Source organism: Sapajus apella, unplaced genomic scaffold (assembly GCF_009761245.1).
Source record: "Sapajus apella isolate SASKATOON/1434 unplaced genomic scaffold, GSC_monkey_1.0 scaffold37, whole genome shotgun sequence".
Classification (NCBI taxonomy): domain Eukaryota; kingdom Metazoa; phylum Chordata; class Mammalia; order Primates; family Cebidae; genus Sapajus; species Sapajus apella.
Genome location: NW_022436977.1, coordinates 5,058,767 through 5,070,323, shown reverse-complemented (window position 1 = coordinate 5,070,323; position 11,557 = coordinate 5,058,767). Strand labels below are relative to the sequence as shown.

General features: G+C 42.6%; 1 protein-coding gene across 1 annotated transcript in view; it reads right to left on the bottom strand.

Moving 5' to 3' along the window:
- ANXA2 (annexin A2) overlaps positions 1 to 11,557 on the bottom strand; it is a 52,154-nt gene that overhangs the window by 31,125 nt on the left and 9,472 nt on the right. Inside the window, exons 2-3 of the mRNA XM_032297283.1 lie at positions 7,696 to 7,754; positions 3,388 to 3,487 (exon numbers count right to left, since the gene is read on the bottom strand). Of these exons, the coding sequence (XP_032153174.1) occupies positions 3,388 to 3,487; positions 7,696 to 7,743 (148 nt within the window). The 5' untranslated portion in view covers positions 7,744 to 7,754. The remainder of the gene's footprint in view (positions 1 to 3,387; positions 3,488 to 7,695; positions 7,755 to 11,557) is intronic.

The window sequence follows — 11,557 nt, the reverse complement described above, 5'->3', positions numbered from 1 at the left end:
GCGCGTGTGTGTAAAAATAAGTACATAAACAAATAAATAAAAAGTGATCCTAAGTGAAACGCACTGAAGATTAACTCTGGGGAAAGAAAGGAGACAGGGAACCTAAAGCTAGACCACAGTATGAGACTTATCAGAAGGCAGTAAGATTTCAGATGGACGATGCTTTTCATATCTGAAAATAATTCAGGGCAAAGAAAAAAATCCATTTCTCACAGGTGGGTGCTACACATCATGGCGCCTAAGAACACAGGCCTCGGGCTGGACAGAGCTATGTTCAAATCCCAGTTTGATCCAAGGCCAACAGACCTCAAGCATACTCATCCTGAATGGTAACCACCCAAAAATTGGGGATGACAGAACACTTACATCAGAGGTTACTTTGAAGTTCACCCGATGAATGTTCCTTAAGTGCTTGGTACAATACCTGCCCATAATGAGCATTTCATAAACAGTTGCAATGATGGTAATGAGGATGACAGCTGCTTTTGATCAAATGGGAATGTCGAAATCTAAATCTTAGCCCTCCAGACGTTCCTGTCTAAAAACTACAGTATTTTTCTACTAACTCCAAAAGGGCCTGAAGGTATTTTTATTACCATGAGAGTTTCAGCTGTGACCAGAGTTCATTTGCGCAATCTTTACATTCCACTGCACTAAGTGCTTTCTCACGCAGGGATAAAAGAAGTCTTTGTCACATGCTTGTGAAAAGCACCATCTTTGCTAGATGAGTTAAATGCTAAACTTAGTGTTGCTGCAATGGCATTCTGGGAAACCACATGAATCTAGGGACATCCAAATAGTGAAACAGCATGGGTTTTAGGGAAGCAGACCATGTGGACGTAGATGTGCACGTGTGTGCGTGTGTGTTTTAAGGTAACATATTTTGAGTACCGTCTACATGCCAGGCATCATCCTAAATGCTTCATACTTTACAATGATCCTGTGAAGTGGGAACTTTGATTAGCACCACTTTATAGGCAAGGAAACTCTGTCTTGGCAAAGTTCCCTGTTTTCCTTGTGTCAGATGGCTGATGGGTGAGTTGTGGAGCCAGCATTTGAACCTGGACTCACACATCCTCTCATCCACTATGCTCCACTGAGCAGAAGTGACTGTAGTGAAATAGGCCCTGCAGATTGTAGCTTAATTTTCTGATTTGTAACTTTTGGCAAGAATCGTCACTTAAATAAAGCATCAAAAAACAAAAAAAAAAAATTGGGCCAGGTGTGGTGGCTCATGCCTGTAATCCCAGCACTTTGGGAGGCTAGGTGGGCGGATCACCTGAGGTCGGGAGTTCAAGACCAGCCTGACCAACATGGAGACACACCGTCTCTACTAAAAATACAAAATTAGCCAGGTATGGAGGTGCATTTCTGTAATCACAGCTACTTGGGAGGCTGAGGCAGGAGAATCACTTGAACCCAGGAGGCAGAGGTTGAGGTGAGCCAAGATTGCCCCATTGTACTCCAGCCTAGGCAACAGGAGTGAAACTCCATCTCGAAAAACAAACAAACAAAAAGGTTTTTTTTAAAAGGTCTAATTTGGATGCTTCATTATTCTGCCCTCAGTTGTGCAGGCAGTCACCTGGGGGGTGGTCCACAGCAGCCCCCAAGAACAGAAGGCTTCCCAGAGGCAGATGATGCAAACGCTTACATCTTGTTAGAACCATAGGACATAAGTGGATTTTTCTACTCTCCTTTCTGTCTCTGGAAACAAGGTCAGCAGATTCTCCATGGTTTTAGGAAAGGTAGCCATGTAATGTATCCTCTAAAATAAGACAGTTCTGAGAGTGAAAGGTACACTATTAGTAAATATGCAGGCATAAACCAGGATATCACCCTAGTTATTGGTTCCCAGGTCATCCTGGTTGAGGCATCTCAGTCTTTCAATGAATCATATGTGAATTGCTTAAGCGTGTCAGTAAGTTAAAATGCTGTACATAGAAGAGAAAAATGTGACATGGTTCTTCGCCAGGGACATGAACCAGCAGCTCTAATTGTGTGGGTCACATCTGCATCCCAATATGGCCTTATGGTGACAGGAGGTGCTTTATCCAAGGGGGGAAAAGTGGTGAATCACAAAGGTCAGCACAAGAACTGCAATATTTTTCAGGAATTCAGGGGATAGGACAACCCCAAGGACTGCTTCATTAATATAAGCCCAGAAAGTCTGAAAATCCAATTTTGTAGATCCAGAAAACAATACAATGACCTTAATAAGCTCTTGCTCAACCCTAACCAATTAGCACTTTATTTGCTATATTTTTTTAATTTATTTTTTGGTACTATTGAGATGAAGTGAATGTATTTATTTGCTTTATTTCAAGAGGAAGGCTTGTATGCCTCCTGGTCTTCTCTTACTCATAACTGAGGAAACACACTCATAAGGACAGCTCTTCTAGTTCCAGCTCCAGGCCTAACGAGCAGCAGCACTTACATGGTTGGAAAAAAAGAGTCTGAATTTTTGACTGTCTAGAACAATCTAAGAGCAAAACAGTAAGGTTTTCCCAGCATTTTTTCAGAAAATGTAATGAAATTCAGGGGGACTCAGAACAAGAGATGCCCTTAGAGACCACTATGACCAACTTCTTCCTTGCAGAAGAAAGACTGAAGCCTCAAAGTGAAGAGCTGCACCCAAAGGATCAGATCTCGCTCCCAGCCCGATTCCCTTTTATTACATTGCTTGGTTAAAACACTATCTCAGGCCGGGCGCGGTGGCTCAAGCCTGTAATCCCAGCACTTTGGGAGGCCGAGGCGGGTGGATCATGAGGTCAAGAGATCGAGACCATCCTGGTCAACACAGTGAAACCCCGTCTCTACTAAAACTACAAAAAATCAGCTGGGCATGGTGGCACGTGCCTGTAATCCCAGCTACTCAGGAGGCTGAGGCAGGAGAATTGCCTGAACCCAGGAGGCGGAGGTTGCGGTGAGCCGAGATCGCGCCATTGCACTCCAGCCTGGGTAACAAGAGCGAAACTCCGTCTCCAAAAAAAAAAAACAAACAAACAAACAAAAAAAAAACACTATCTCAAGTTGCAGATCTCTCCAAAGAGAAGGAAGGATGGAGGGAGGGAGGAAAGGAGGGAGGAAAGGAGGGAAGAAAGGAGGGAGGGAGAGAGGAAAGGAAGAAGGGAAGAAGGGAGGGAGAGAGGAAGGAGGGAGAAAAGAAGGAAAAAGAAAGGATGGAGGGAGGGAAGGAAGAAAGGGTGGAGGGAAGGAAGGAAGGAAGGAAGTAAAGGAGGCATGGGTTGAGCTAGGTTTGGATCCAACCCATCAAAGCCTGATGACAATTTCAAATTACCAATGTATGGCGATTTGAGGGAGAATAAAGACACAAACAAAAATGTCTCAGTAAGACCCTGACAAGAAGAGGACAAATGTATCACCTACCTTTGGTCTTGATGGCCGTTTCAATGTTCAAAGCATCCCGCTCAGCATCAAAGTTGGTGTAGGCTTTGACTGACCCATATGCACTTGGGGGTGTAGAGTGCTGAGGTTAAAAGATAAACATACTCAAATGACACATATTTAAAATCCTCTTGTTGAAACAACAACTCTTTTTATTGTTCCCCCCCCACACCCCCAAAACAACAACTCTTAATATGTTTTCCTATTGTTTCTTTCAATAGTTCAAATCATTCTCACACTAGGTAACTAGGTAGGTATTAACACACCATCACATTTCAGACAAGCAATTTCATTTTTTCTATTAAGAATTCTTCTTCAAAGTCTCAGCTAGTTTAGAATATGCTATCTCAATTTCAACCTTTCACCTTACTTTCGGTGAGAGTTCAAAAGTAGACCACGCAAAGCTGGGAACTGAAGCCAGCATTCGTTCAGGAAGGCTCTGAAGACCTTTAAACTGGGCTGGCAACGATTTGAAATAAGCTGAAAATGTGGAAATGCCTGAATGACAAGGGTGTTTAGCCAAGGTTCTGCTACAGGCACATGCATTTCTACTGGGCGGTTGTTGCTAATAGTTCAGAAACGTGAGGGAAGTAGCTCCTCCTACCTCTTGACTTTGGCCACGGCGGCACCTCGCTCTGGCCAGACTGCCCACATCCTCCTTGTGTCTTCTCCCTTCTCTCCTCTGTAGCCTTCCCTCTGCCTGCATTAACACCATCCCTTCTGCCTACACCCTCCACTCTTCCTAGGATTTCTCACTGTCTTTTAAACCACAGCCTCTTCTTTTCCCAAAGCTTTCCTTTTGTTAGGCAGGGTCTCACTCTGTTGCCCAGGCTGGAACGCAGTCATGATCATGACTCGAGGCAGCCCCAGCCTCCTGGGCTCAGTTGATCCTCCCACATCAGCCTCCCCAGTAGCTGGGATTACAGGCACCCGCCACCACACTCAGGTAATTTTTTCGTATTTTTTAGTAGAGACAGGATTTCACCATGTTGCCCAAGATGGTCTTGAACTCTGGGCTCCAGTGATCCTCCCATCTTGGCCTCCCAGAGTGCTGGGAATACAGGTGTGAGCCACCATGCCTGGCCTTTCAGTGCTTTTCAAAGCTCATTATCCTTCCTGATGTGACAGACGGGAACTCTCCCACTCCAGATTGAGGTAAGGACAACGCGTGCTTCTGCGTCAGTCCTCCTTTCAAGGTATTAACTTCCCTCCTTCTCTGAAATGCTCTTATAGTTTTCCCTCTCCCTGCTACCCAGTCCCAAAGCAAAGGGCACACAAAGAGGATGGACACTGTGGCTGTGGTTGGCTGGTGGAGGAAGCATCACTGCCCACCCTGAACATCAAGGCTCCCATCCTGCAACCCACCCCCACTCCCCCAGCACATAATGCCCATATAATGTGATGACCTGGCTTTGGTGCAGTGCACTGTGAAGAGTGAAAAGACCAAGAGAACCTGAGTTACTTCTCCACCCTCAGGCATCACACCGTGAGCCACCCAGCACCCGCGCCATTCCATTTTATCAGCACTGAGACTGTACAGGTGAGCAACTAAGAGGCCTTCCTCCTAGATGTCTCCCCATACATGTCAGAAATCCAAGTTGAGTATTTGACAAACGTTTCCAAATGCACTTGTGAGGACTATCTTGTCCAAATATTAAATCCAGTTAATATTTATAACTCTGAAATGCAATGCATTATCAAAGTCTGTTCCATCTAATTTCATCACTTAACCTTTCCATTGAGATACACTTGATGACGCGGAGCACACATTCAGAAAAAAAGCAAAGTGCTATTCTGAACTACTCAGTGTGTTTGCTATGGTAGCCACAAAATGTGGATGAAATCTAAGGAAAAACATTTTCCCATTTATTAACAGTGCCATCAGTTATTTACAAGGCAGGCAGTCAGCCACTGAGCCATATCATGTATGACTGCATTTACCAGGAGGTATATTGTCTTGTTCCAAAAACAGTGAGTCGGGAACACTTCTGTGTAATTTTATAGTGTCTCTGGAAATCAAATTAAAAAGAGAACTGAACATATTACCTATAAAATCCACTTGTCTAAAATCAAATTAGTGAAGTAAAGTTGAGTAATCTCTTCTTTCCTTAAACTAATGGGGAACATGTGACATTTTCTGTTTCTGCCCCATCTCTCCACACACAGAAATATACTAAAGCAGAGTAACTTCAGAGGCTAAACAAAAAGTCGTCTTACAAAACTTATTAACAAAAACAATCTAAGTCCATTAGAGAAACAAATTATTTAACACCTGAATTTGTCTGACCTCAACATGCAGTTTGTATTGTTGCCAAAAACAGCATGCACACATTTCAAGAAGATTTTTTTTTTTTTGAGGTGGAGTCTCGCCTGGTCACCCAGGCTGCAGTGCAGTGGCACAATCTCGGCCCACTGCAACCTCTGCTTCCCTGGTTCAAGCGATTCTCCTGCCTCAGCCTCCTGAGTAGCTGGGACTACACAGGTGCCCACCACCATGCCCAGCTAATTTTTTGTATTTTTAGTAGAGACGGAGGTTCATGAAGTTAGCCAGGATGGTCTCCATCTCCTGACCTCATGATCTGCCCGCAGGTGTGAGCCATTACACCCAGCAGAAAAAGGTTTTTTAAAAACTCTGTAGGCTTTATACTCCATACAACCTGCACTTGCATAGGTTCCATTAGTTTGAACATTTTGACGGCAAGTGCCATGCACAATACAGAGGGTCTCGCACCAGGTGACCCAAGTCACTCTCAACCCTCTGTTGAGTGATTCATTGCATTTTAATTTCAATCAAAGCATATTTTGAAAGATCTGTAGGATAAGGCTACAAATCAGTATCAGTGCTGAGTTTATGTAAAAGCCATTTCTGCCAAGATGACCCGGAAGACGTATAGTATCACTAGTTATTTTACATATTCATAATTAATATTCCACTTAATTCTAAAAGTATTTGAAATAATTTTAATTTCACATATAGCTTAAAATTTTTAATTATATATATAAAAAGAAAGAAATGCATCAGAATTTCTAGGTTCACATATTTCCTGTGAAAGAAAATTAAATTTAGGCCAGGCGCAGTGGCTCACACCTGTAATTCCAGCACTTTTGCAGGCTGAGGAGGGCAGATCACAAGGTCAGGAGATCAAGACCATCCTGGCTATACAGTGAAACCCTGCCTCTACTAAAAATGCAAAAAATTAGCCAGACGTGGTGGTGGGTGCCTATAGTCCCAGCTACTCAGGAGGCTGAGGCAGGAGAATCGCTTGAACCAGGGAAACAGAGGTTGCAGTGAGCCAAGATTGTGCCACTGCACTTCAGCCTGGGCGAAGAGTGAGACTCTGTCTTAAAAATAAAATAAAAAGGCCGGGCGCGGTGGCTCAAGCCTGTAATCCCAGCACTTTGGGAGGCCGAGGCGGGTGGATCACGAGGTCAAGAGATCGAGACCATCCTGGTCAACATGGTGAAACCCCGTCTCTACTAAAACTACAAAAAATTAGCTGGGCATGGTGGCGCGTGCCTGTAGTCCCAGCTACTCAGGAGGCTGAGGCAGGAGAATTGCCTGAACTCAGGAGGCGGAGGTTGCGGTGAGCCGAGATCGCGCCATTGCACTCCAGCCTGGGTAACAAGAGCGAAACTCCGTCTCAAAAAAAAAAATAAATAAAAAATAAAAAAAATAAAAATAAAATAAAATTAAAAAAAAATAAATTAAAAGAAAATTGAATTTAATTCTGAGTTCCATAATAGCCAAAGCTAAAAAGGAAACAGATGAATTATAATAATTTCATTATATTCTTGGTTTTTAAAAGAAATATCCCAGCTTTTTTGAAGAAAATCTTTTCCAGGTGCTAAATTTTTAAAAATATAGGTCCCCATCTAGAATAACATCCTGGACACTGTAAGAAATCCAAAAGATGCAGAATTATTTTCGACATGGCTGTAGCTTATGCCAACCAGTAATAAAATCCTGGGGCATGACATTAAAAGTCATGTATCATCTTAACAGTTATTACCAATGACATGCTAGGTGTGGCAGAATAAAACTCCAGCCATTCCAGTGTCACTAATGCTGTCCAGTTTTAACGTGATGCCAAGAAAAGTTTCCAGTGCCATGATATTTCTTTCAAATTGAACTACTAGGAACCGCTGAAGTATTGAGAAAGGGAAGGAGCCAAATGATGACTGTCTGAATTGTCCCTATCTTCCTTAGAAGTACGAAAAAGAGAGTAACATGGTTATCCAGTGAGATGTCTGATTTGCAAAAATTGCATAAAGTAAAAGTGATATACTTACATCACCCTCCAAGCTGAGCTTGCACAGGATTTCATGAACGGTAGACATTTTGAAGGAAGCTGGAAAAAAAGAACAAAAAGTCTTTATGAAGAAGCTTTCCTTTACCCTGAAGCACAGTGATTCATTATACTAATTTCTACTCCTTGGATCATTTCATCTGAGAATATTGGAGTAATTTTTGCAAACAGATCTAATTCCCATGTTACGATTGAAAAATCTAAAGCTCAGAGATGGTCTGCCTTGGGTTGGGATGGACCACTGAACTAGCCAGTCGTTCTCTTCCTCCGTGTGAATAGAACCTGGGAGACTGATTTGTGAATACAAAAACGAAATGTTCCCCAAGGCTAACGCAACCTGTTCAGACAGGACCAAACTGAGTCTTCTACTTCTCATAAAAGGTGATGAGCTTGCCAAAGCAGACACTACTTCTGTATTTCTCACAAGTAATTAAACATATTGAGACGGGCCTGAAAGCTACGATGTGAACTAAAATTAGTAGCATTTTTGTGTTGCCCTAATTCTTAATTGGAACCTTTATTATTATCCATAATTACTTTCTTAGTCCAATGATGCTTGGAAGATACTAAACTATTTATGAGAAAGACGATGGACAGATTTTCTGACCTTATCTCACTCCATAAAGGACTGAATCTGTTTTATTTAAGATTCGAAATGGCTGAAATGAAGTCATCTTCTTCCAGTTAATATACTTAATGGGGAGGCAAAACAATAGCCTGATGAATTGGCTTTCCAGCTTTGCAACCATACAGTTCTTGGAATTGATACACCTAATCCCTGCCAAAAAGGAGTGCTCAACTGTCGGTAAATTTCTCTCAACTGAGACAAGACAGGTCATCAACATAATCACCCCCAACATAAAGAAAATAGCATAGAGCCGCATCCTGAAATAGACAGGAATGACATTTAAACTGCAGCACTCCTGCTTTGGTCTCTTTTTGCTTAATATTCTTTGATCAAGGAAACTGCACACATGCAAATTCAGCTTTCTCTTCAGTTTGCTTAGTGTAAATATTTTCATAAAACTGGTTTTGGAGAGAGTATTTGACACAGACATTTGCTAACTTATAGGAACATTTTGGACTAAGCAGATCACAGGCCTGGTGTAGGGTGGGAGGTGGGAAAATGTAAGGGGAGAGGATTCGCCTTTAGTTGTGGTGAAGGATATATTTTTGCAAGATTCTCCTAGACCACTCCTCTCTTCTTAATGCTCACAGAAGCTTTTTACGCACAGTGAAAAGTCAGCCAGTCGAAGATTTTCTGCTTCTCCCACACTCACAACTCTCAGACAGCCTCCCCACCCTAATATGTCCCACCGATGGGGTGTAATTCTGGTTTGTAAAAAGCATTACTGGGCCGAGCACAGTGGCTCACGCCTGTAATCCCAGCACTTTGGGAGGCAGAGACAGTAGGTCACGAAGTCAAGAGCTCGAGACCAGCCTGCCAACATGGTGAAACCCAGTTTCTACTAGGCATACAAAAATTAGCCGGGCATGGTGCCACGTGCCTGTAATCCCAGCTACTCAGGAGAAGAATTGCTTGAACCTGGGGGGCGGAGGTTGCAATAAGCCAAGATCATGCCACTGCACTCCAGCCAGGGCGACGGAGGAAGACTGTCTCGGGAAAAATAAAAAAGCACTGCTCTAGAAATAAACTCGGGTACATTCAGACATGGAATATTATTCAGCACTGAAAAGAATGAGCCATCAAGCTGTGAAAAGACACAGCGGAACCTAAAATGCACATTGCTAAATGAAAGACGCCAACTGAAAAGTTAACGTACTGTATAGTTCCAACTTCATACCATTCTGGAAAAGGCAAAATGATGGGGACAGCAAAAAGATCAGCGTTCAGGGGAGGAGGAAATGAATAGGTAGAGCACAGAGGATTATTAAGGCAGTGAGATGATTCTATAAGATACTGTAATGGTGAATGCATGCCATACATTTGTCAAAATCCATGTACAACACTAACAGTGAATGCCAATATAAACTATAGACTTTGAGTATGCAGGTTCATCAGTTCTAACATATGTACCACCCTGGTGCAGGAAGTCGATAGTGGGGAGGCCGTGCATGTGTGGCAATGGAAGAACATGGGCGTCCTTTGTATTTTCCATACAACTTTGCCATGAACCTAAACCTATCCTAAAAAATGAAGACAATTCTAAAAAGTCTTGCTCTGTAGCAGAACCATCCAATACAGTGACCACCAGCCTCACATGGCTACAAAGCATCTGAAATATGGTCAGTCCAAACTGAGATGTGCTGTAAGTGTAAAGGACATACTAAATTTTGAAGACTTAGTATGAAAAATACATTTAAAAATCTCTCATTAATAATTTCTTTGGGCCAGGCACAGTGTCTCACGCCTGTAATCCCAGCACTTTGCGAGGCCGAAGTGGGCAGATAACGTGAGGTTAGGAGTTTGAGACCAGCCTGACCAACATGGTGAAACCCCATCTCTACTAAAAACACAAAATTAGCCGAGGGTGGTGGCGCATGCCTGTAATCCCAGCTACCCAGGAGGCTGAGGCAGGAGAATTGCTTGAATCTGGGAGGCAGAGGTTGTGGTAAGCTGAGATCACATCATTGCACTCCAGCCTGGGCAACATGAGCGAAACTCCGTCTCGAAAAAATAAATAAATAAATAATTTCTTTTTTGGTAAAGGCAGGGTCAGTCTTGCTATGTTGCCCAGGCTGGTCTCAAACTCCTAGACTCAAGTGACCCAAGCTCTGAGAATATAGGCATAAACCACTGCCTCCAGCCCAATAATTTATATATTGATCATATATTACAATTACAACTATGACATGTTGAATATATCTTATTTCCATTTAATTTAACCTATTTACTTTGCCTTTCTTAATGTGGCTACTAGAAAATTTTCAATATATGCAGCTCACATTCTACTTCTATTGGGCAGTACTGGTCTGGAGGAACCCAGAGAGCCATTACCTAATCTAAATCCCAAAACCTTTTAACAGTCACAAATTTTGAGTCTTCATGCTTTTTTTTTTTTTTTTTTTTTCCTTTTCTTCTTGAATGTTTCAAGAGAGACAAGGTCCTACTATGTTGCCCAGGCTGGTCCTGAATTCCAGGGCTCAAGTAATCCTTCCACCTTAGCCTGCCAAAGCATTGGGATTACAGGGGTGAGCCACCATGCCTGCCTTTGTTTTTTTGAGACAGGGTTTCTCTGTCACCCAGGCTGAAGTGCAATAGTATAATCATACCTCACTGCAGCCTTGATCTTCAGGGCTCAATAGATCCTCCTGCCTCAGCCTCCCAAATAGCTGGGACTACAGGTATGTGCCACTACACCTGGCTTTTTTTTTTTTTTTTTCCCCAATAGAGATGATCTCTCATTAAGTTACTCAGGATGACAGTCTTCTTGACAGAGAAGAAATCTCCAACTTCAACGTGGACCAAAAAACATTGTAGAGGGTCTCATCAGTATTCCTCAGCCTGAGAATTACCAAACCAAGGTGAAATTCCTAGGATGGACATCAAACCACCTAGGCCCTGGCCTTAACTATCACTCCTGGACTCAGTCAGAACTGGACCAGGACTGCAGCAGGGGATAAATTGCTGTCATCTGCTGTACAGAATTCTAGTCTCTACCATAAACAGGCAAGAAATAAAAATGTAAAACAACAGCAAAAACAGGGGACTAGCAAATCAGAGTTGCAAAACAGAGTTGTTTCCACTTAGAGGGTACAGATTAAATTCTACTCGTTTATGAAATCAGGTACCTCACCATCGGTTCTGATGTTTAGAGAATCTCAACTAGAGGCATGCTAACTTTTCATTGTGTTGTTCTTTCAAGTTGCCTTTCAAGCTCTAA